The 25,073-nt window shown below is 44.6% G+C and overlaps 1 protein-coding gene across 1 annotated transcript in view; it reads right to left on the bottom strand.

Moving 5' to 3' along the window:
• LOC308105024 (low-density lipoprotein receptor-related protein 2-like) overlaps nucleotides 1-25,073 on the bottom strand; it is a gene marked incomplete at both ends in the record, with an annotated part of 61,133 nt that overhangs the window by 16,546 nt on the left and 19,514 nt on the right. Inside the window, 33 exons of the mRNA XM_080455659.1 lie at nucleotides 950-1,195; nucleotides 1,400-1,596; nucleotides 1,700-1,877; nucleotides 2,375-2,598; nucleotides 2,986-3,156; nucleotides 3,414-3,569; nucleotides 4,389-4,899; nucleotides 5,494-5,789; nucleotides 6,429-6,630; nucleotides 7,301-7,432; nucleotides 8,754-8,873; nucleotides 9,266-9,391; nucleotides 10,002-10,244; nucleotides 10,372-10,575; nucleotides 10,777-11,066; nucleotides 11,699-11,857; nucleotides 12,398-12,563; nucleotides 13,956-14,409; nucleotides 14,997-15,466; nucleotides 15,726-15,917; nucleotides 16,260-16,490; nucleotides 17,068-17,281; nucleotides 17,814-17,991; nucleotides 18,323-18,432; nucleotides 18,705-18,848; nucleotides 19,085-19,251; nucleotides 19,539-19,667; nucleotides 20,171-20,348; nucleotides 20,630-20,858; nucleotides 21,299-21,483; nucleotides 22,763-22,971; nucleotides 23,586-23,834; nucleotides 24,372-24,749. Coding sequence (XP_080311785.1) covers nucleotides 950-1,195; nucleotides 1,400-1,596; nucleotides 1,700-1,877; nucleotides 2,375-2,598; nucleotides 2,986-3,156; nucleotides 3,414-3,569; nucleotides 4,389-4,899; nucleotides 5,494-5,789; nucleotides 6,429-6,630; nucleotides 7,301-7,432; nucleotides 8,754-8,873; nucleotides 9,266-9,391; nucleotides 10,002-10,244; nucleotides 10,372-10,575; nucleotides 10,777-11,066; nucleotides 11,699-11,857; nucleotides 12,398-12,563; nucleotides 13,956-14,409; nucleotides 14,997-15,466; nucleotides 15,726-15,917; nucleotides 16,260-16,490; nucleotides 17,068-17,281; nucleotides 17,814-17,991; nucleotides 18,323-18,432; nucleotides 18,705-18,848; nucleotides 19,085-19,251; nucleotides 19,539-19,667; nucleotides 20,171-20,348; nucleotides 20,630-20,858; nucleotides 21,299-21,483; nucleotides 22,763-22,971; nucleotides 23,586-23,834; nucleotides 24,372-24,749 — 7,338 coding nt within the window. The remainder of the gene's footprint in view (nucleotides 1-949; nucleotides 1,196-1,399; nucleotides 1,597-1,699; nucleotides 1,878-2,374; nucleotides 2,599-2,985; nucleotides 3,157-3,413; nucleotides 3,570-4,388; nucleotides 4,900-5,493; nucleotides 5,790-6,428; nucleotides 6,631-7,300; nucleotides 7,433-8,753; nucleotides 8,874-9,265; nucleotides 9,392-10,001; nucleotides 10,245-10,371; nucleotides 10,576-10,776; nucleotides 11,067-11,698; nucleotides 11,858-12,397; nucleotides 12,564-13,955; nucleotides 14,410-14,996; nucleotides 15,467-15,725; nucleotides 15,918-16,259; nucleotides 16,491-17,067; nucleotides 17,282-17,813; nucleotides 17,992-18,322; nucleotides 18,433-18,704; nucleotides 18,849-19,084; nucleotides 19,252-19,538; nucleotides 19,668-20,170; nucleotides 20,349-20,629; nucleotides 20,859-21,298; nucleotides 21,484-22,762; nucleotides 22,972-23,585; nucleotides 23,835-24,371; nucleotides 24,750-25,073) is intronic.

Genomic DNA, 25,073 nt, shown 5'->3' with positions numbered 1-25,073 from the left:
TAGAGAGAGCCACGGAGGACAGAAGACGGATGAGTTGAGATGAGATGAAGAGGAGAAAACAAAGATAAATGGCGAGGGAAAGAAAGTGAGGGAGAAAGAGATGGTGGAATGGGAGAGAGAGAGTGTGAAGGTTAGAGGTAGGGCGAGATAGTGGTATGGTGAGAGTGTTAGGAAGAGACAGACATTGTGAGAGTGAGTTAGGGATTGTAAAACAGCAGAGATAGAGAGATAGAAAGATAAACAAGGCAAGGATGGGAAAAAACAACAAGCGTTTATTAGCACCTCTGCATCACATTGATTTCAGACAACCAAACACATAATTAATGCATGGTATGTGCAACACGAATTCATTAATTCACGCTGATTCATCACGCCGCTGCGTGTATTGATTATACATCCACATAAAACTGCAGGAATCCAATGCTTCATTAAGCCATCAGCGCCACTGTGCGCTGGGTATTGACAATCCCATCAATCTCTGTAATATATCATTAGCTGTTCATAATGAGTAGGAGTTCATTAAATTCATAGGCATGGAGGCCCCGTGGTTATAGAGACTTTTCTATCAGGTTATAGGTTCAATCCCTCCAGCAATTAAAGTATTGCAGGTCAGCCAGTAATCCGTCCTGTTGACAAAACCCTGAACTCCTTCCTACTCAGTCATTGCTAGAGGTAGGGAGGGACGCCTAAAAGCTTCTGGGTCTAGGTGTGTAGTGTTATGTGCGGTATTACATCTACAAGCAACCATTAGCGCTGCCAAAGTGCCCTTGGGCAAGGCACCGAACTGCTCCAGGGGCGCTGGCCCTGGTGGTGATCCTGCGCTCTGGCCTCTCTGAGGCATATTATACCGTATGTGTGTGTGTGTGTGTGTGTGTGCATTTGCAGATTGCACGACCGTCGACCGGTCTAACTGGATAAGAGACAAAACATAACACAAAGTCCCACATACTGCAAGTTTCGTATGGCTCGTCAGAATTGTCCCCGCAATCATCCTGGGCGTCGCACACATAGCTGGCGGGCACACAGCGGCCGTTGGCACACTGGAACTGGCCTGGCTGGCAGGTCTTCTGGGCGCAGCCCTCCGGGTCCTCGTCGCTGCCGTCGGAGCAGTCGCTGTAACCGTCGCAGTGCCAGGATACTGGGATGCATTCCTTGTTCTTACACTGGAACTGGTTCTCCTGACACCGGTGGTCACCTGGACGGGGACAGATCAGAACTCAAAACAGGGACTGGACACCAAGGGCAGAGAGCGAAGACATGCAAGACATTCAAACTATCTCTGCTCTAAAAAAGTATTTAAAAAAATGTCGTCATCAAATTTATCGTTCTATAAGAAAATAAAAGTTGTACAATGAAACAATGAACAGGAGGAGGTATGTTGAAAATGAGCGTGTCATACTGCAGAGGGCAGCGTCCTCATCTGAGCCATCAGCACAGTCTGAGTGGCCATCACAGAGGAACCCAGGGTAGGTGCAGGTTCCGTCCAGACACTGGAACTGGCCGATGGGACAAGCGCGGGTTGGGCAGGTCTGAGGTTCGTCTGAGCCGTCACCGCAGTCGGACTGGCCGTCACACTTCCACCAGATTGGAACACATCTATGGAGGGACAAGATTCAATAACATCTGTACTTTTTGTGCAAGTTTATATTCAATTCTCATCCAAGCTAACATCCTAACATGAATCAAGAAAGAAACTGACTTCTCATTGTCCCCACAGCGGAACTGGGTGCTGGAACAGTCGGCCACACACTGGATACGGAAGCCCACAGACAGGCCGATAAAGTGGTCCGGACACTCACAGGTAGCACTGCTCCCTCCAGGTGCAATCAGACAGAAGTGACTGCAGGTCAGGTGATGAGAGGAGCAGGGATTGTCACCTGGGAAATGAATGGACAAAAACTAAATGACATAGTAACTGCCTCAGTGAACTGTGGTATTTAATCAAAACAAACGTGACATGACATGATCAAAGACAACAAATAATAATGTAAACAACAGCAAAAATGTAATAAAGTTCCCTAACTATAAAAAAGCTACAGTACAAAGCGCCTTATGGCTTAAGGGTAATGATAGAAAGGCCATGGGGTCAGTAAAATCAGTTTATGCATGAACATTTTTGGCCTAATGTTGGCGCTAGAATAAAGACATTGGGTTACCACAATCAAGACCATCCTCTGGGCAATTCCATGGCAATCTAGCCAGTAGTTTTTAGAGATCTCTGAACGACATCGCCGACATCCAAAGAGCCTAGCTGCAAGCGGAGCTAAAAAGGACTTTCACTGCTTATAATTGAGAGTGGCTTTCTTTGAACCATTCCAGGCCAAAGCAGGCCAATGGAGGCTACGATAGTACAGTTTATAAGGTTAATACATACTGCGAGGCTGCCTGTAGGGGTGATAGACATGGATGTCATGGGGCCGGTGCGTGTTGTTGCCCATGACAATGCGCTCAGCACCGGTGTACTTGTGGGCCCTCTCCACGGTGTGCGTGTTCCAGTCGGTCCAGTAGACGTAGTCTTCGAACAGGGTGACCGCGTAGACATGGGGGAGGGACCCAGCAATGGCCCGATGTCTGTTCTGACCGTCCATGTCTGCAAAGCTGTAGGTTTTAAATGTTTAAAGGACATTTTAGGAATTTTGTTTATGTAAAGTGTGGCCTAAAAGAGTTCAGCTTCATAATTGACTATTTATTTAGAATTCTACACATATTGCAGCGCAACCACATTCTCACACATTATACTGTATATGTACATATTAGAAAGCAAAAATTTTAAAGGAAAATTGCATTTGATTGCAATGTATCTTATGTGTTTGAGAGAAAAAAAACTACTTTAAGTATAGAACAGCGCATTGGATAAACAGACTCTTTTCAGGACATGATTTTTATGTCCATTGGTATAGTGCAGCAATACTACATGCTACTGTAACTGAATTGAAATGGGCTTCATCTGTATGTTAGAAAGAAAGCCCTGTCATGCATGCTCACTCCAGGAAGTTGAGGTGGGAGTCAGCGAAGAAGATCTTGTTGGTGGTATAGTCTATGGTCAGTGAATAAGGCCATTCTAGCTTGGCTGTGATGATGGCACTGGCATTGGTGCCATCCATGCCAACCCTGCCAATGTAGGCTTTGTCTCCCCAGTCTGTCCAGTACAGCCACCTGGATTGAATTGAAAGGTGGGGAGAAGTGGGAAGAAGACACATACAAACAAAGGGTAAATTGTCACATAGTACAATGTAGAAAAGTACAACTTTTGCACTTGCTCCTGTACGTTGATGTGTTTGTGACGAAAAAAAACACACACAAACACCTCTCGGTGTGTGTGTGTGTGTGTGTGTGTGTGTGTGTGTGTGTGTGTGTGTGTGTGTGTGTGTGTGTGTGTGTACATGGGTGTGTACATGTGTGTGTTTCAGTACCCATATTTGGGGTTGACAGCCACAGCACGGGGTCGTGTGATGACATAGCTGACGTTACCAGCGAGGACGGCTCCAGAGAGCAGCTTCTTCTGGTAGCGACCATCCAGCTCCATCACGTGCACTGAGCAGTAGTAACTGTCCACCCAGTACAACTTCCTGCAGCGGACACATCAACACACTTCACTCTCACGCCATGACACCATTGCAGGGCAATGTTTTTTTTAAACTTATGTTACTATGTCAGTGTTTCTCAATCCCCCATCTCAAATTATTTAGTTCCAGGGACCCCCCAGAGGCAAAGATTTGAGTTACAAATGTTAAAAAACATATATATTCAAAGATTTGCACAAATTTTCACGATTTCTCAAAAATAGCAGATCTCTGTAGTACCGCTGTAAAGGAGAATTATTGTCACTTATATCTGTTATCAGACAGATTTTGAATGTCTTAAAGGAGTAGTTCACCCAAAACATTACTTATTTTCTATCAATTACAGATTTCATGAAGCATTGAATTCATGGAGATTTTTTTTTATTTTTGTCGCATTCCTAAGCCAAAAATGTTATGAATGGGCGGTCTTTCCGGTAGGAGACTCAAAGAGTCTCCAATGAGTCTCCTACCGGATAAATTAGTATCTTTCAGCCTGTAATCAAATTATTGGCTTAGGAATGCGACACAAACTAAAAAATCTCCATGAATGGGGTGTGTAATTGATAAAAAAGTATTTTTTTTGGGTGAACTACTCCTTTAAGCTTGGGGCGCCGCTGGCCTAGTGGTTAAGGCGCATACCACAGGCAATCTAATGCAGCCTGACAGTGAGTCGCTGGTTGGATTCCCGAGCTAGACGTCCTTTGCTGCATTTAAGCGGAGTTACATGCAGGACAGTGTTGCGCACCAAAAATAGCAAATCTACAAGCTTGGAAGTAACAAATAAACAAAAAAAAACTATTGGAGCTCTTCCGTCCTTGTACTCACCTGCCCACCCAGTCCAGCGCTATACCCTCCGCACTTCCGACCTCCACCAGCGTCTCCCTGTCGCTCCCGTCAAACCGCATCCTCTCCATCCTACCCATGCCGGCGTCCAGCCAGTAGAGCCTCTTCTCGTAGTGGTCAAAGTCCAGCGCCACCACGTTGGAGAGGCCCTGCAGGACCACGCTGAGCTGCGAGCCGTCCGTGCTCATATTCCTGATGTAGTAGCGATTGCTGTACAGCAGGTACGGGGCGATGCCGCTGTTCTGGCGACAGGTTTGTCCGTCCGGCTCGCGCACGTAGCCCGGGGCGCACTTGCAGTGGAACGAGCCCACGGCGTTCTCGCAGATCTGGCTGCAGACGGCGGGCGTGTCACGGCACTCGTTCAAGTCCTCGCAGGCCTTGCCGTCCGGCATCAGCCGGTAACCTTCCTGGCAGGAGCAGAAGTAGCCGGTGAGGGTGTCTGTGCAGGTCTGGGCGCACTGGTGGACTGATGGGTTCCTGCATTCATTGATACCTGGATGGATGGAAAGAGAAGAGAAGAGAAGAGAAGAGAAGAGAAGAGAAGAGAAGAGAAGAGAAGAGAAGAGAAGAGAAGAGAAGAGAAGAGAAGAGAAGAGAAGAGAAGAGAAGAGAAGAGAAGAGAAGAGAAGAGAAGAGAAGAGAAGAGAAGAGAAGAGAAGAGAAGAGAAGAGAAGAGAAGAGAAGAGAAGAGAAGAACTTTTCAATAGCTACAATGGATTTGGGAATTTTGAAATTAAAGCTGCAAGCCAAAGGATTCCTGTCCTATACCCAGGATATGAACCTGGATCCCAGAGCAAGTGCTGACATTTCTACTGATGAGCTATAATTTAAAGCCCGTTTGGGAAGGTGAGATATTTTATGCAATACCTCTTGTCAACCAGGAGTGGTCCTACCCAACCACAAGATCTAAATGTCTCAATAGAAGAGCAGTGACACCACCTCCAAGCACCGCACTTGTGTATATTATATTACATACTCTACCATACAGATTGGGCAAAATAACGTTTTATTCACTAAAAAAGTTCTGGATTGCAGCTTTAAACATTCAATTTGTTTCATATCTCTCTGTCCTGACTGCCAGCCTTACCACATCCCTTCTCATCGCTGTTATCCTGGCAGTCCTTTTGTCCATTGCACACCTTGTGGATGTCAATGCACTGGCCTGACTTGCACAAGTACTCCTGCGGGCCGCAGGTAGGCTGGGGCGTGGTGCACAGGCTCTCCACCTCATCCGAGCCGTCCAGGCAGTCATTGTCCCCGTCGCAGATAAACGCGGATGTGATGCAGGCTCCGTTGCCACAGGTGAACTGGTAGCTTGCACACGTGTCATAAGTGCAGCCCACCTCATCACTGCCATCCCCACAGTCATTGACGCGGTCGCAGCTGGAGAGAGGTGGTAAAAACATTTTCTTGAATATTCAAGGAAACAGGTTTGCCCGTTTCAATGTCTGTACATACTTATATATACTTAGATATACAGTAGAGCCTAATAACAATCATTATCCATTGATAAGTTATTGTGTGTGCAGTTTGTGAATGAAGCTGCACAAATGACAAATCACAATGTGGTGTTCAGTCCCGAAGCCAGCTGGCTGGCTGCTTGTGTGCATGTCCTAGTGCGGTGATGGTCTATGCCTCATTTGGCCAAATGGATCATTGATCTTACTGTACATACTTCACCAATAACAAGTGTTTCACAGGAACAATGTTGATGTTGGTGTTGGATTTTCAACTACGCTCCAACTTTCATGCTCTTCATAAGTTTCACTTTGACGCATTTCAGGCTTTCAAGGTCTGACGTGCTTCTGCTTTGTGACGTTATGCAGATAGCAGCATGAGCTGTGATAGGTTACTGTGACATACAGTACATAAATAGATATACAGTACAGACAAACCCTGTTCTAGACTGTTCTTCTTGGCCTACAACATGCCGTAAAACGCCAAAGTAATTGATGCAAGTGCATGATATGGTAGATCTGCATTCATACACATGCACATTCACAGGCACACACAAACAATTACTGGTAGGGGATGTAGATGCAAAGGCCGTTGGCACAGGTGAACTCGTTCATGTGACAGGTACGGTTGGGGCAGTTCTGCAGCTCATCAGCCGCGTTGGCACAGTCCTTCTCCCCATCGCACACAAAGCTCAGGGACACACAGCGCGGGTGTCCTGGGTGCCACGTGGGACAGGTGAACTGGTTGGGACTGCATGTACGTTGGCCTGTGAGGAGGGATCGATAAGGGGCGGGGAGGAGAGGATAGAGGGATGTGGATAATTACCACACAGTATCTTAACCAGTATTTCTTTTTTTACTCACGACTTTCACTTCACTACATTTCAAAGACAAATATTGCACTTTTGACTCCCCTACATTTCTAGTAAGGGACCCAAACTTACAAAATTATGAATTAACCACTTAATCACCAATCTATTTTTCAAATATAGTGAAAACAGCCAATCTACAAGCTCACAACGCATCACGATGTGACACGCTGTGAGCTTGTAGATCTGCAAAATCAAAAAATATATATATTTTTTTCCTTTCAATACAGCAACGTATTGATATTAAAAAGACATTTACTTTGTAAGTATTTTTTTTGTAATTTACAATCTAAATTTGACTGAGCAACATTCACAAATCTATACTTTGCCTCAAGTACTGGGGTTGAGTACTTTAGCACACAACGCTGATGAAGGCTTAATGCCGAAACGCGTACGTTGCGGTCTGTTCCGCAGCGCACTACCATTGCTTAAAATATATAAATAAAAGTGCCTTAAAGGGACTGTTCTGTGAGTGCTGGTATTCTCTTACTGAGATTTATTGTATGAGTACTTTGGCCACCACTGATCATAACATTCAAACGACATAATCAATACAGTGCTATCTTACCACACTGGAGTTCAGGGGCCTCATCGCTGCTGTCCCAGCAGTCATTGTTACCATCACAGACCAGTGACTGGGGGATGCAGTTTCCATTGGTACAGGTGAACTGGGTGGGACTACAAGTCTTGATCTGGTCCTCTGGAAGGAGGCAGAGACATCATTGTAAAGTCCAGATGAGTGTTTTAATATCATTAGATTTTTATTATGTGCATATATATACTATGGAAAACAAGCTTTTTCTCTGGTAATATAATTATGACGCATTCATATAGCTCTCCTCTTCATTACCTGGGCCAAAGCTTACCAAGACTAGCCTGTCCCATGGTACGAGGACAAATCAACCCATCATCCTATCACAGATTCTCTGTCTCCCCATTGGCACCCAAGCAAAGTTCCACATTTATTGCCTTCTTCTTACTACTAAAACCCAGGATAGCCCAGCAGGGGTGTTCCAAGTACAACCGTGGTAAACACCCAGGTAAAGCAATAACTCCCAGCCTCTTACTGCTGAACCAACTACTTAACATGTTGTAACATGTGCTGGTCACGCTTTATACGCCCTTTTGTGCATACAGTAATCATCAGACGTTCATCTTGGCCAGTGTGTTTTGACACCAACCACGTCACGCAGTTCCTCGATAGACACTAGAGGGCAGCAGAGTGGTAAAAGAGCATGAGCCGTGGTCACTTGGCGCACCTTCACTGCTCGCTGCAGGTATCACTCCCATGCTTTTGTCCCAGTTTGAACATTTGTGAAAATGTTGTTACTGTACATAAAGTGGTGCTTTTTTTTAATCTCACTTTACAAAATATGCATATTATGGGGAGGATGGACTGTCATGTCGTAATGTCCTACCCTACATGTATGGAAGTCACAGAATTCTGTAGGCTACCATTTTTTCTGTAACACCGGCAATAAGAGAAAGTAATTTTTTCTCCCATAAATAGACAAAGTTACTGTCTTAATTTTTCTTCACCAACAAAATCTTTATGGTTCATCCCTTGGGGGAGCATGTAGCTGCTCAGCAAACACCATAGTTCAGCCAGACAACACCAGCAGTGACAGTGAGCAGTTTAAAAAAAAATCATCTTGGGATCCACATGGGTTTGGTGTGTGACTGAATCTCAACCTTCATGTGGCCAGCATGTGACGTCAGTCGTCTAGGACATATCTATGACTTTGGGGGCAAGATTTGGGCAAGGTTTCAGCCCGATCCTTGCTCCATTGACTCAAGTGGTCAGATGGGTGGGTCTGTGAATGCTTTCAAGATTTTCAAGTGGGCTGATCTAGAAGTGGTTGGGAACCGCTGCACCGGCCTTTTGCCGTCTCTAGTCCTTGTAAGTACCTTGGAGCAATAAAACACTTTCTTGGAGACCTACCTGCTACTTTTTCCATTTCCTTTATCTCATTGCATAATAATTAAACATGAAGAATCTCAAATGTAGTAAACATACATACCACATGTGAGAGGCTCGTCGGTGTCGTCAGCGCAGTCGCTGATGGAATCACACACCCAGGAGGCAGGGATACACTTCCCACCATCGCAACGGAACTGGTCCGGGGAACATGTACGCCCCGCTGCAACACACACATGTTGATGAGCGCACGCACACACACACACACACACACGTGTGTATAAATATACATTTGGGGACATCCATTTCTTTTGGGAGGCCCAGGAAAATGGTTCTCACATTTTACACTAGTATAGTAATATAAGTGCACGCACGCACGCACGCACGCACGCACGCACGCACGCACGCACGCACGCACGCACGCACACACGCATGCAGTATATCCTAAAAAAACGTTATCTATTATCTTATTTAGTTCACAGCAGGTAAAGTAAGAAAATCCTGAACCTAGGGGCCAAGGAAAAATCAATGCATGGTGAATAACACTAGCAGCTATCTCTTGTTAAACATTAGATTTTAGATCTAGATAAAATAGAATAACAGAGTTCAACTCACCGCAGAAGAGCGGGTTCTCATCACTGTTGTCACCACAGTTATTGTTGCCATCACACAGGTTGTCAGAGTAGATGCAGATGTTGGTGGTGTCACACTTAATCTGCCCTGATGGGCACGTCCTGTCAGCTGAAGAGGAGAGACGTGGGTAAGGTCATCCATCTTCTAGACCACTGTTTCCCAAACAGTGGGTCAGGACCCAAATGTGGGTCTTGGACCCATTTTTATGGGTCGCAGGTAAAATATCCCTTTATTTTTTGTTTCCTATATTTTGTTTTTAAGTAGGCCTATTATTATTTCTAAACATTTTCGAAAAGAAATCCCTTTTTTTCATGAATTGAAAACAAATTTGATGATTTTTGAAAATAATTTCATGAATATAAAAAATAAATTAGTATAAAATTAAATTAGTATATAAAAAGTAGTGAAAATAGCCAATATACAAGCTCACAATGCATCGCGACACGTTGTGAGCTTGTAGATCTGCTATTTTCACCAGTTTGGGTCCTGTGGAGACATCAAATTTCTCTTTTGGGTCTTGAGCTAAAAAGTTTGGGAACCTGTGTTCTTCTAGACAGATGGTTTCAAATACATCTTGATAATCATCCATTAGAATGGATAAATGCATGGCAGGTCCATGGCAGTCAATCAATCAATCAATCAATCAATCAATCAGTCAATCAATCAATCAATCAATCAATCAGTCAATCAGTCAGTCAGACAGACAGTCACTACTCACGGCAGTTGATCTCATCGGAGGTGCCATTGTCCCGGCAGTCGTTGAAGCCGTCGCAGACGAAGGAGGCGCTGATGCAGCGTCCGCTGGCGCATGTGAACTCGGTGGCGGGGTTACAGGTGGGGAAGGGGCAGCCTTGTTCATCGGTGTTGTCTCCACAGTCGTTGGTGTAGTCACACACGTAGTGCAGCGGCACACAGCGCCCGTTGTCACAGGTGAAGTCTATGGCTGCGCAGGTGTGGAATGCTGAGACAGAGAGAGAGAGACACGGTCAGATTTCTCTCAGTGAATCCAACAGCAAAAGGGTTTAACTTTCTCAATATCTCTTTATTCTTTATTTCTTTCTTTCTTTCTCTCTTTCTCTCTCTCTCACCACAGACTCTCTCCAGCTCATCCGAGTTGTCCTGACAGTCATCGTATCCGTCACACTTCCAGCGGGCTGAGATGCACCCTCCATCCAGACAGGTGAACTGCTCCGGCTGGCAGCGCTTCCCGGTGTCTTGGACACAGTCCCTGCCGTTGTTGGCCAGGTACCAGTTCCCCTGCTGGGGGCACTGGCACTCTGCGCCTGAAGGACCTGTGGTGGAGAGAGAGACATTGAATTGAGAGCTTTTGCAAAAAATGTACAATGGCCTGACATATAAGTCATATTTTAGGTTTTATGATGCATTGTATTTTGAAATATTTAGTAATGGACATCAGGTAGCCACATGGTATCATCACTGGGTGAAAATGGGTGCCTTGCTCAAAGGCCATTGTGAATAATCACTGCCCTCACCGGGTACGCAGACATGGCTGCAGCCTCCATTGAACTGCTGACAGGGACTGGAGCAGCTCTCCTGCTTGGATCCTGCAAAGACGTGGATGTCATTGGGACGGTACTGCAGGTCCTGGGCTATCACTGCGAAGCCCGAGCCGTCGTCCTTGCCGGCCCTGTAGATGGCGCGGGTGGTCCAGTCGGTCCAGAAGATGTCCTGCTGGAAGACGGTCATGGCGTACGGGTACTGGGCCCCGTGCACGATCACCTGCCGGTTCTCACCCGTCAGCGAGGAGCGCTCGATCTTGTCTCTGGGGGAGGCAGGGGCAGGATGTGATCAGTGGTGGAAAAAGTACTCAGATATTTTACTTAAGTAAAAGTATCAATACTGCAATATAGAAATACTCCGTTACAAGTAAAAGTCTGGAATAAAACATTTACTTGAGTAAAAGTACAAAAGTATTGGTATCAAAATGTACTTGAAGTACCAAAAGTAAATGTACTGAAATGTTTGAAAATAGCAGATCTACAAGCGTCGCGTTGTGAGCTTGTAGATCTGCTATTTTCAAATAGCCTATGTATAAAATATGGTTAAAGTGGTTAATGTATGTTTTATAATATAATAATTGATAATTGCAAAGTAACTAGTAACTAAAGTTTTCAAATAATTGTAGTAGAGTAAAAATACAATATTTGTCTCTGAGATGCAATGGAGTAGAAGTAAAAGTACTGAAAACTGGAAATACTCAAGTAAAGTAAAAATACCTAAAACCTGTACTTAAGTACAGTACTTGACACCACTGGATGTGATGGATTAAACTCTTATGTTGTGGAATGAAAGGTACTAAGAAATAGAGGATGGGAGATCATTTGGGTAACTTTACATTAACTGGTCCTTTGTTAAATTACAGCATGAACTTGAGAATTGCACTACTGTACATACAGTGAGGCATCAGCCCAGTACAGCATCCTCTCCTCATAGTCCAGCGACAGGCCGTTGGGTTGGGTCAGGCTAGTGTTAACGATGGCGGTCCGGTAGTTTCCCCCCAGCGTGGCTCTCTCAATCTTAGCAGGACTGCCCCAGTCAGTCCAGTACAGGTACCTGAAAAAAGACATCCAGGACAAGAGGAGGACAGCTCAGCTGACGACACAAATACAGTACAATGCTCATGCCTTCATGTTAAGATTGACAAAAACATGTCAAAGAATGTCAAAGAATGAAAATCCTTACGTGCATGACCATATCTACGTTCAATGGTGTAATAATGCACTGATTGTGTTGATTTGTTTTTGATTGCCTTACTGCTCAAGTGGTTATGATGGAGACTCGGGGACTCTGTTACGGTCCATGTTAGCATATCTGTCCGTGAATCGATTAAATCAAATGATATACACATTCTGGGGGCACACCGCTGAGTGAATCTACGCCGACTGTAAGTGGAACATCTTTGGTTCAATACCAGCCGGAGGTCCCCCAACGGCCCCCCTCTATCCTCAGCTTCCTGTATCTCTTGTCTTCACTCTACTATCTAAAAACATCTATCTATAAAGCAGTAATTCCCCCCCAAAGAAGGAAAACAAGTAAATAACACATAATTGATTGTCTTATAAAAGGTTAAGACAATCGACAACAAGGTTTTACCCATAGCAGGGGTCCACAATGATGGCCCTGGGGCGATTGGCTTTGGCAATAAGAGAGCGATTCTTTCCATCCACTCCTATGGCCTGGACATTCTGTCTGTAGTAGTCGGTGAAATACAGACGCTTGTTGACCCAGTCATAGGCCAGCCCCTCTGGATCATCCAGATCTACAGTAGAGTGGGAGAGGACAGACAACAAAAAACATAGTGAGAAAACAGGAAAAGAGACATAAATGGGACAAAAGAGGACAGAGACAAAAAGAAACACACAGGCTTGTGTCACACTAAATATGACACAAAAAGAACCTTCATGGAGTTGCAAACTCTTGTTCTATATCTCTCCCTTCCTGAGGTAGGATTATTTTGTAATTCTGACCTAAATTTTTGACCTTTCCGACCCAAAGGTTAACCACTTTCAACCTGGTGTCCATATTTTGGGTAAAAAATAAAAAAATAAATCTACAATATCGAAAATAGAACATATACAAGCTTGTAGATCCTTTATTTTCGTTTTTATTTTATTGTATGACGAAGTATATACAGTAGAGCTGAAGTGATTAATCATGTCTTTGGGGCAGCCATAATGATCTCGGTCATGGGCATGGGTGTCCGAATTCACATACTAAATGCTACATACTCTGATACTAATCAGGATACCATTTTTTAACATACATTTGAGTCCATACACACTAGTATCTTTCATTTCAGACATACCGGTACTTAACATGTGGTATCAAACCACAGACTGTTAAGAAAGTGTCCCATCTGGTGGTCAGCAGAAGTACTACACACACTGTACATGTCCCCGTTTCACCAGTGTATTATAGCAGTTAATGTTGTTCATTTGACCTCGGCTTCAACAAATTGCTACATTGTCTCATCAGCTGTAAAGCTCTGTAAAGCTGGACTCATTGCCCTCAGTCTCTGCCAGTTATTAAAGATATGTTTATATGTGTAAGTACCTGTTTTCACCTTCAGCCTGATTTTCTAAGCTATAGCCTCAAACTCGGTCCTGCCTGTTTTTGTGGTTTTTGATGATGCAGAGACGCAGAGACCTCCAGCAAGGGCAGTCAGAGGAGGAGAACCTGGAACAGGTTGGAAGGAACCAGCCAGACCCCCCTAGGAAAGGGAAGTAAACCCCCATGCACTAGACACGAGTGAAGGTCACTCTGATTTTATCTGGATTTTAATGCTGGGATCTGTGGCACTAATGACTCTGACTCTTACAGTTCTTTTAATGGCTTTTAACACTGGACGTCTCTGAAAGACCCCCACCCCGCCCATTGGACATTGGATTGATGCATTCCCCTCCTGCGGCTCTGCCCCATATTCCACTGCTCTGCTTTTATTAGTGTACTGTTAAGTTAAATAAAAGAACTTTGACTTTGGATTTCCTGCCTCACTGTGTGGTTTTGTGTGGGGTCTCCCAAATGTGGTCACTTATTAGAACCGAAGCCTTTGGCTTATTTGATTGTTCACACTATTGAGTAACACACACACACACACAATTACAATACCCTGCCACACATTGCTGCGGGCTCAGTAATGTCACAGTGTTACCTCCCACAATGATAACAGGTGGGCTGGTCATGGACGTGGTGGTGGCGTAGCCTATCATGCTCCTGCCATAGCCAGCGTAATGGGCGAAGAATACACGCTTCTCCTTGAAGTCGTAGTCCAGGGCCATCACGCCGTAGCCAAATCCCAGGTTGACAGTCGGGTACGGGAGGCTGTGGTCGTCTGGGTCCAGCCTCATGCTGTTGATCGTGTAGTCTGTGGTGAAGATCAGATACTCCTCCTGGCCATAGCCGCATGACACCCCGTTACTGAGGAGCGAGCCGTGGGCACAGCCGCACGTGGGTTTCTCCTGCTCGGGCATGGCGAAGCAGAACTGCGTGCAGCGTCCGTTGTCCTCATGGCAGGGGTTGAAGCCCACCTGATGGGCAGCTAGAGGCTGGACGTGCGGGTCGAAGACGGCCACATCTAACAGGCCTTTGATGCCCTCACGGATTACCTGGTAACATTCAACAGTGAGCCTTTTTAGTTTTTGAAGTGGTCCAAGCTTGCAGCATCTACATATGTACTGTATAGCAGGAGGAAGTCACTATTTCATTCTGAGTGTATCAACTGTGGATCCACTGTACTGTGTTAGTATGTTGGTTACGTTATTTTGCATGATCAAACATAGATACGAATTTAAGAAAAACAATAAAACAAAGAAATAACCTACAAAAGCACACTGAGATGCTACACCCACATCACACGTGTAAGCACAATGCTGAACTTTGACCTTGCACTGTGACTTTAACTGATTGGGGGGAGTTTTGAAGCAAATCGGATTGCAACTGTCATGTATTTTATTCCTATGACGGACCATCACTGCAGTGATTAAAATACACCTGCTCAGTGTGGCGAGGGCAAAGAGGGAAAGACAAATTAATTCTACCTTTTCTATGGTGAAATGACGGTAGGCTATTTAGTTAATCAAACAAAAAACACAAACACAAATCAACTTACCACATAGAGCTTCAAAAAAGTAATTGAGTTGGACTCCGTCTACTGTACATATTAAAAACAAGTAATCTGAGATCTCGGTCTCACCTCTGGTGGGTCAGTATTGCCTGGCTCCTTACTGGCCTGGAACAGCTTTCCCAGCTTGTTGTCGACCCACACCATGAGGTTCCCAAATATGGCCATTCCCGTCGGAGACGGATACCTGCTCCCGTACCGGACGATCTGCCTCTGCGTGCCGTCCGCTGCCATGCGGGAGATCATGTCCAGCGCGTCGTCCGTCCAGTACAGGAAGTCGTTGGTGTAATCGACCGTGAGGCCGCGGGGCGACGCCAGGCTCTCTGAAGCCAGCACGGTGCGGTTGGTGCCATCCAGCAGCGCCCGCTCGATCTTGGGTGCCTGGCCGCCGTCGGTCCAGAAGAGGTAGCGGAGCTTGGGGCTGACGGCCAGGTCGCGGGGGCGATCCAGGGAGGACTTGAGGAGGACCTTTCGGTAAGTGGTGTTGATGGCGAGCACCTCCAGGAGGGTCTGGGTCATTAAGTTGGTGAAATACAGGTTACCTAAGAGAGTCAGTGGAGAAACGAAGATCAGAGCGGTAGTAGTTTAGTTCAAGGAGGAAGAAGATTAGATCATAGTTTAGATTAGCGATTTTATTTTCACAGTGAAGAAGATACAAAAGACGCAATGTTTAGAATACATGATCCTCTTTAGTTTTGTCTTTAATAAGGGAAGGTTTCATGTACTAAGAATGTGTAAGAGGGATTAATAAGGGAGGGAGGGAGGGAGGGAGGGAGATGGACAGACACAGCGTTTCTCTACCTGCGATCCAGTCCACGGCGATGCCCTGGATGCGTCCTATGCTTACGCCTTTAGCAACACTGCTGAAGAGGGCTCCATCCGTCTTGGCCCTGAAGATGCCCTTATAGGAGCTGGAGGAGCTGTTGTCCGTCCAGTATATGAAGCCAGACTCAATATGTAGGTCTATCCTGTCCTTGATGGAGTAGGAGGAACCTGGGAAAGGGAAACGTTTTGTGCGTCAGACCCCGAGTTGTGGTTAACATTAAGTGAGTTAAGTGAACTGGTGATATCAGACACGCTTAAGTTCTAACCACTGCAGCTGAGACTGTACAAATGGAACCAATCCATTTGTACAGTCTCTGAGTTAATAATAAAGGATTTTATAGCGTAGATTGGGGATAAAAATCGTATTATATGGAGGTCCAATATGGTCTAGTCACTAGTGCATATACCAAACGACTGCTCTACCATACAGATCGGTTAAAATAAAAAAAATATTCATTAAACAAATTAATTGATGGATTGCAGCTTTAAAAACCAACATACTATATCCACTGATGGGCGGCATGGCCTCCGAGTGGTCGGAGCTGTTGATGTGGAAACCTCTGATGAGCGGGGAGGAGGAGACGATGGCGAAAGACTCGTACTGCTCACACCGGGCGCCGTCCTGGGAGGCCACGAACCCCGTGGTGCAGGCACACGTCTTCTGGTTCCCCGGCCTGGGGAGGCACAGGTGGGGACAGCCACCGTTGTTGGAGCTACAGGCGTTGGTGGTCCCTGCAGAGTCTACACGGGTGGAGAATACAGGGAAGGGGAAGCTTGATTGATACCCCAACAGGCCCCAACTGTAGCATTATTCAGGCTTATCCTTCGCATATATTGTGTTTTATATAATCTAATCTAATATACTGACAGTATATCAGACTGTATGCAACTATTTCCTTCTTTTTTTCTGTTTTACCCAACCACCCCCGGCGTTCTTTCCTGAAAAGGACCACAGCTCTTGTGTCTGTCCATTTGACCGTCGTATGCACCTGTATTCAATTGTACATGCGATTTTGTCAAAGAATTCAATCAATCAATCAATCTATCACACCACTTCTGCAGTTCCTGAATTCTGGATAGGAGGAAAGGTGTAGGAAGTACTTCTTAAAGCTCACAACGCATCGCAGCTCGACACGTTGTGAGCGATTTCCGGTGCGAGACACGACGCATAACCAAGTATAAATCAGGCAATAGTCTCTTGCACTAATTGTAGAGAATGCCTGTGGCATTTTGCTGGAAAGGAGTGTCAGCAACGATACCTAAAAAACAAATTAAAATGACAAAAGGGTATGTGTCAGACCCCAGTGAGACCACTCACCATCTCGGGCGTGGACTTTGAGGGAGCGCAGACCTGACATGCCACTCCTCATAATGACCATGTTGGCGCCGGTATCCTTGTCCACCCTCTCGATGACCTCATAGTCCTGGTCGGTGTAGTAGAGGTGGCTCTGGTAGACCGTCAGGCCCCAGGGGCGGGACAGGCCACTGACGATTGTCACACGGCTCACACCGTCCATCGTACCGCACTCAATCTGACATGAACAATGGGATACTGTAGTGTAAACTCTTGAGTGTTCATTTAACTCTGAGAGAGTACAAATGTAACCAAATGGACCCATAAGGTTCAATTTGGTTCCATTTGCACTCTCTCAGAGTTACAAATGGAACACTGAGGATTTTACTGTGTACTGTAGAACCATCAGTGTTGGTTGATTTACAGTAACATCAAATGTTCTTCAATAGACATTGTACTCTAGTAGTGGCAAAGTGCTGAAATCTAATACATATAAATATTCATATTTTCTGAATAATATCTATTTAGCTTTTGTTTTCTTGACATCTGCCTAGTGTGACATTAACATTAAGTTCTGCTTCAAACTCTATTTCACAAACAAGCTAATTTCACCCTATACTTAAAATACACTTAAATGTATGTCCTTTTGTTCATGCACAAAATCTCTTCTGAATGTATGCATGTATATATGTGCACACATACTGTATGGCAGCATGCATCCGATAACAGGCATACAGTACATGCTCCTTGGATCTAGCATGTACACTCACCACCCCAGTGCTAGCCACAGTCCAGTAGAGTTTGCTGGTGGAGATGTCAGCAGTGATGAATCCTATGTTAGCCAGGTTGCTTGAGTAGAGAGTCTTCAGGTTGCCTCCATCCATGTCCGAGCTGGCAACCTTGGGAGGAACCCCACTGTCCGTCCCCTTATCTGTCCAGAACAACTTCCTGTGAAGGCCAGGGAAGGGAGTGTTGTAACTTATTTTAATGAATAAAACATTATTTTAACCAATCTGTATGGTAGAGAAATACAAATATAACTAGCACATCTGCAGTGGTTGGAGGTGCTCATTCGCACAATATCAGCACTGATTGTCTCTTGGATGAATGATAGATGTTTGGTCTCCCACATGGGAGACTTGTGTTAAAATCCTGGGTAGGACTTAAAATTTATGGATTGAAGCTTTAAATCTGAGAATGTACCAATTTCACCAAATGCCATTAAGTTCCATTTGTACATTTTCAGAGTTAAATGAACACTGAGGCTGATTAGTTTTACCCTCTGGCTGGGTCCAGTGCTATTCCAATAGGCTGTCCGGCTCCCTCTGGTTTGCCTGTGTTGGTGATGAGGGTTTTCCTGTAGTGCTGGTCTCCATCTACACGGATCACCTGTGTTTACATTAGTTTGATCGGTTAGTTCGAAGTAATTTTGTTCAGATTAACCGACTATAAAGCAACCTGAGATGACAAGCAAATTCAGCTGGACTGGATAACAGAAAATAAATAATTAGACAACACAATAAAACATTATATCCTGATGAAAGGTTATGAGGAATAGACATATTATGCTAGAATGGGTCAGGCTCTTCCCAGACTATGTCAGTCAACTTCAGGTCCTAACTGAAGCATGAAACTTCAAAGGGAAAAGCGTTTTTTTTTACCTCTATAGCTTTGTTGGTGGGATTGGTGTAATACATCATGCGGCTTATCCAATCAAAAGCCAAACCAGAAGGTGAACCAATGATAGCAGCTGGAGCAAACTGGGTTCGATTGGTCCCACTGGTTTTTACCCTCCATATAGATCCCTGGTTGAAGATGCAAACAAGTACAGACTCAGAGGTGACAAAATATACATTTAAATTAAAATATATCAAAATAAATACTCCATAAATTATTAAATTATCATTATTATATATTGTGTATTAATCACATTAGCCAATAATAGCCAATCTACAAGCTCACATTAATTGTGAGATTTGGTGAAAAAAGTAGGTTTTACTAAGTATAGAGGGTCTAAGTGGTTAAACTAGTCACTACTCACTGTGCTCTGCACCCAGTAGACGTACTGCTCCAGGTCATCAAAGTCGATGTCCTGTCCCTGGGAGATGCCGGACACAGGGAACATGGCGTTGTTGGACGGGTCAGCAGGGTCCAGAGGAATGCCAAAGATCGCTGACTCCCTCACCACCATGAGGAATGGGCTGTTGTCTGATACACAATAGAATAGAATAGATACAATCCTGTGTTAATATAACTCTGAGAGTGTTTATTTTTATGCAGTCCATCTCAAGGATGTTTTAAAAAAAAAACTAAATGAACAATCAACAATCAAAAACAATCAAAAACTATTTGCCATAAGCCTGAGAGAATAGGTGTATTTTCAAGGCAGCCTTAAAAGAGTCCAGTGTTGGAGATAACCTCAGCACCACCAGTATACTGTAAATTGCACTGTAAAAGGTATCTCTGAAACAGTTGAATTAAGCTATTTTAAGTACCTTTGATACAAGTACGCTTGTCAGCATCCAGCTTCCATCCAGACTGGCAGTGGCAGGAGTAATACCTGGGTCTGAGGATCGACAGCAGACACAGCTGAGTGCACAGGTGTTCCTGGCATGGGTTGAAAGCTGCACACACAGAGAGTACAGGGTCAAATTCAGGGTGTCTCCACAGTCCATGGGGTCAAACATTTTCATGTCAAGGACCCCCAAATTGCTAAATGTATTTGGCCCCATCTGAGAATATGTTGTGTCTGGGACCCCCATAAGAGAAGATTTGTGTTGTTAAAAAAAGTTGTTCCATATTTTTCACAATCATTTGAAAAGAAGAATTTAAAATATCGCGCGCGCGTACACACACACACACACACACACACACACACACACACACACACACACACACACACACACACACACACACACACACACACACACACACACACACACACACACACACACACACACACACACACACACACACACACACACACACACACACACACACACACACACACACACACGATACAGAGCGTCGTTGTACTCAGACGGCATTTAGCTATGGATAGCTAAAGATTGGACAAGGAACCATGCTGCTATTAGACTGTATGTGTTGTTGTTGTGTTGGTAGGCACCTGCTGGTTGTTTGATGGGGTGGTCCATGACAACACCCATGGGCTGGTAGACACTGTTCATCAGGGTGGTGATGTTGCCGCCGTGGAACTTGTTGGTCCTCATCACCTTGCTGGTGTAGCGCTCTGACCAGTAGACGTGGTCCTCAAAGATGGTCATGCCATGGGGGTGCTGGAGAACCTGGAGGGAGGTCAGCAAATACAGAACACTTGCTGAACGCTGGTTTCAGCTTTGTAAAGGTAATAAGCACTTAATGAAGTCATTACTTATACCTCGTCGTACGTGTCACAAATTGCTGATCTTCAAGCTCACAACGTGCCGTGAGCTTGCAGATATACAATTTAGCAAATTTGACATTTTTTATCTACAATGACATGCCAAAAATAGGGATGCCAGGTTGAAAGTGGATAAACTACAATTAATTGAACTTACACAAACGAAAATAGAATAAAGCAACTTACCATATCACTCGCTATGACTTGCTGGCGGTTACCGCCGTCGTAGTCACAGTAGTCAATGTACTTAAGGTAGGCGTCTGCAAAGTACACCCTGCGCGTGGTGTAATCCAGGGCCAGACCGTTGGGCCAGTACAGTTTGGTGCTGACGATAACCCGCCTCGCGGTTCCATCCATGCCGGCTTGCTCAATTCTAGGGTTCTGACCCCAGTCGGACCAAAACATCAAGTTTGTGCTGAGAGAAGAATGACAGAAGAAGAAATAATTTTTAACTGACGGTGTAAATTGGTCCTGCACCATATACTGTGTAGCATCCCAGGAGTTCTGATGCTGCTGCTGCTGCTGCTGCTGCTGCTGCAGCTACGCACGCACGCACGCACGCACGCACACACACACACACACACACACACACACACACACACACACACACACACACACACACACACACACACACACACACACACACACACACACACACACACACACACACACACACACACACACACACACACACACACACACACACACACACACACACACACACACACACACACACACACACACAAGCATCTGTGTCAATTTAGATTATTGTGTGAGAACTACTGATTTCGAAGGCATTTTGTAGAATCGGCCTCAGGTCTTCATGGGCTAAAAGGGAGAGTCTCTTCATCTTACTGGTTGCGTGGATCCAGGACCAGTCCACGTGGACTGGTGACATTCTTGTTGACCAGAACCTTCCTGAAGCGGCCGTCCAAGGTGGACACCTCAATGTTTTCCAGGAGAGAATCCGTCCAGTAGAGGTTGCGACCTACCCAGTCCACAGCTATAGTCTCTGGTGCCATCAGACCAGAGGACAACACCTAGAACAAAACAGATAGGCATTAAATACACAGTACAAATCGTCAATGTTAATGTATCCATTTATAACTCTGAGAGAGAGACAAATTTAACTAAATGGACCCTTTCCCGGTCCATTTTGTACACTCTCAGAGTTAACTTGGAAGTTACAATGGGTTTGTATAGGAAGGGGGAGTGTCTGATAAAATGAATGTCAAATATCTAACTACTGAATCAGGCAACTTAAACATTGCCTGGGGTGAAATGACCCCAAACATGGAACATTTACCAAATTATCTGTCATTGTCTTTTCTTGTTTTATATTTTATAGTTGTTGGTTATACTCTGATGTGATTGTCATGTTAAATTTCATATAAAAAGAGTATGTAAAATAAAATAAAATGACCCCAAACATGTTTGAAAGTGAAATATCCGACCAGGGCTGTGTCTGAAATCACTCCCTACTCACTATATAGTAAAGTGATTTCAATTTTTGGAAAGCCCAACAAATCCACGTTGAGGCCTTTAGGAGGGCCATTCAAGCAAGCCGCAAAGGGAGCCTGCAGTACCACCACGGGCCAAGACACCATCACACCAGAATGAAATGTTTGGAGCGGGGGAGTCTGGTGCAACGCTCCGAGTAGTTTCGGACAAGCGTATTGAGTGGCCTAGGTCTTTCCCTATTTAGGACTGACCGTGGGTAGCTACCTGGGACGTAAGTCGGGGCTTGATCAACACTGGCTGGGTCACCTGGGCGAGGGTGTATGTTGCGAGACCCGAAACATCCTATGACCCCAGGCTACAACACTGATGATACGTCCCAGGTGCATCCATGTGATGTTTTTTTGTTATAGTTATTATAGCGTATCTTATCTGCTTATCAATGCATCGTGAAAAGTTATTGCAAACTCTATATACCCTCATCATGCATTGTGCCGAAAGAAAGATGCTGATGTTAATGGCATGCTACAGCAATGACATCATTAGGAGACCAGAGTAGTCTCCAGAATGTGCTCTTTTAATTTATTTTTTTATGAGTTCACCACTCCTGTATATAGTCCTCTACATAAAACTACTGTAGGGATTGGAGTAGAGAGAAGTGAACATTGAGTCATATGGGTAGTGAATGACTGAGTGATTTTGTACACAGCCTATGAGTCTAGAAGCCCCTAGGTCATGTTGCTCCTTATACCAAACGTAGAAGTTTAAGAAATTATAATAATAATCTTGATTGGCATAATCTTGTCCATTGCCATCTACTTAGCCCCACTGCTAGTGAGTTTAATAATGTATTCATCCTACCTCCCGACTATCTGTTCCATTCTGGAAAGCACTAAAGATCTTCTTCTGACTGGCATCGGCCCAGTAGATTCTGGAGGTCACCCGATCAAAGTCCACCGTCACAATGCTCGAACCACTGATAACTGGATGCAACTGGGGCGGTCTGATGTTGATCTTGTTGGCGATAATCTGACTTCGCTTGGCGACCAGAAGCACAGCTGCGGCAGGATCTGATGGATTCAGAATATTATGATTTCAATTAACTTATTATCAACGTTTAGGGATTACTGAGGACAAGAGCATACTGTAACATCCTGTGAACTAGTTAACAGGTGTTTTGCATGTCTTTTAACAGCCAATAACTTCAAATAACTTATATGAGAAGCAGGAGGTCTGGTGAAACAATAACTTTATATACTGTATATAATAGCTTGTGCGAGTTTAACGACATGTGACATTGCACTTCTTTACTCTGACACTTGTGCCACGCAATTTAACATTTAAGATACTGTACTACTGTAACTGTATTATCTCAGTCATATGACTAGCATAATTTAGTTATATAATAATAACAATCACATGACTGGGATAGTTTAAGTGGACAAAAATGAATAATATGTAATCCCTTATGTTACACTTGAGAGCAAGGACAATTGTACGACAGTTAGATTTATAGCAAAAACAGCCGATCTACAAGCTCACAATGCATCGCGATGCAGCGTTTTGTTAGCTTTTACTGTACACAGCACATGGCTCTTAGAACTATACTGCGCTGAAATTCCTTGTAACCAGTACCCTACTTTAGCCTGGAGTGAGATTGGTTTCCAACAGTTTAGCTGCTCACTAGTGGCTTTGCAGGTGCGTCCATCCTGCGCTAGGAGGTAACCGTCAGAGCAGTAGCATCTGAAGGATCCCCTTTCATTGTAACACTGCTGGCTACAGAAGCCGGGGATCAGACACTCATCGATGTCCTCGCAGGTCTTGGAGTCGTTGAGCAGCTGGTATCCTGGACTGCATGTGCACTGGGCCCCGAACGGGCCTTGGATACAGCTGTCGCTGCAGCCGCCGTTGTTCAGAGCACAGTCATTTTGGTCTAGAAAGAGAGACAGGGGATTAAATAATTGCACTGTTTTTTGTGAGTGTGTACAACATACTCCCGCTTATTGAGTTTTGATTTCAGTTGGTTTCTGTATTTCAATTCGGTGGTAGCCCGTTTGAGATCTTGCCTTCTTTGTCTTGGGTAGAGCTACACGATCGGATGGCAAAAAGATAATAACAATTATTTTGGTCAATATTGAGATCCCGATTATTTAACACAATTAGCGTACTCATTGACTTTGGAAACATCATGCATTTATTGAACTTTTTTACCAGTATGTGTATGCTATGTTTAGAAATGTAAAGGAAAGCGTTGTGTCGGATTTATTATACAAAAACACATGAGATTGTTATTATGTAAGGAATCCGACAGTGGCACAATTATTGTTTTATCTCGATTATCTTGTTTTTTTGTTGAATTGAATTGAAAATGTGATGAATCGCTCAGCCCTAGTCTAGCATACTGTATGTGCATGACCATATCTTCCTTTGAGGAACTATGACGGAGGGTGTGATATTCTATGAAACTCACTGCAGATGGGTGACTCGTCTGCTCCATTGGGACAGTCCCTCTGGCCGTCGCACAGCTTGCCAAGGTCGATGCACACCTGGTCGGTGGGACACTGCCACTGTCCGGAGGGACACCGGAAGGGTGGGGTGGGACAGTTCTGCTCGTCGCTGAAGTCACGGCAGTCGTTTTCACCGTCACACACCCACGCCATCGAAACACAGACCTTGTTGGCACACTGGAACTGATTGGATCTGCAGGTAGTGGGCGGGCATGAGTTGTGTTCATCTGAACCGTCTTCACAGTCTGGATGCGCGTCACACTCCCACTCGGCTGGTATGCAGAATCCGTCGATCTGGCACTGGAACTCATCGTCGTGGCAGAGGCCTGGACCTCGAGTGGCTGGGGAGTGAGGACAGAAGAGTAGAGAGTAGAGGAAAAACCTTAAAGAGCCACTGAAACTCAAGAAAATATTTAAAGCTACCACAGGGAGTTGCTATAGTTCATGCACATTTCTTTTTCGTTTTTTTTGTGTTGGTTTTTAGTGTGTTGCAACAAAGAAAAGGCTCTGTCCCTAACTGTTTAAAAAAAATCTAAATGATTTAGAAAATAACCGATCTACAACATATCATGATCTGATCTGTTATTTACCTACACGCTTCGCGATCTAATCTTTTTTGCATTTTCACCTGCATTTTCACCGCATTTGACAACCCCAAAATTGGG

This window comes from Gymnoscopelus braueri, assembly GCF_963280865.1.
Source record: "Gymnoscopelus braueri genome assembly, chromosome: 17".
Classification (NCBI taxonomy): Eukaryota; Metazoa; Chordata; class Actinopteri; order Myctophiformes; family Myctophidae; genus Gymnoscopelus; species Gymnoscopelus braueri.
Note: the sequence above shows the minus strand (reverse complement) of the source record. Positions and strands in the feature narration are given on the sequence as shown.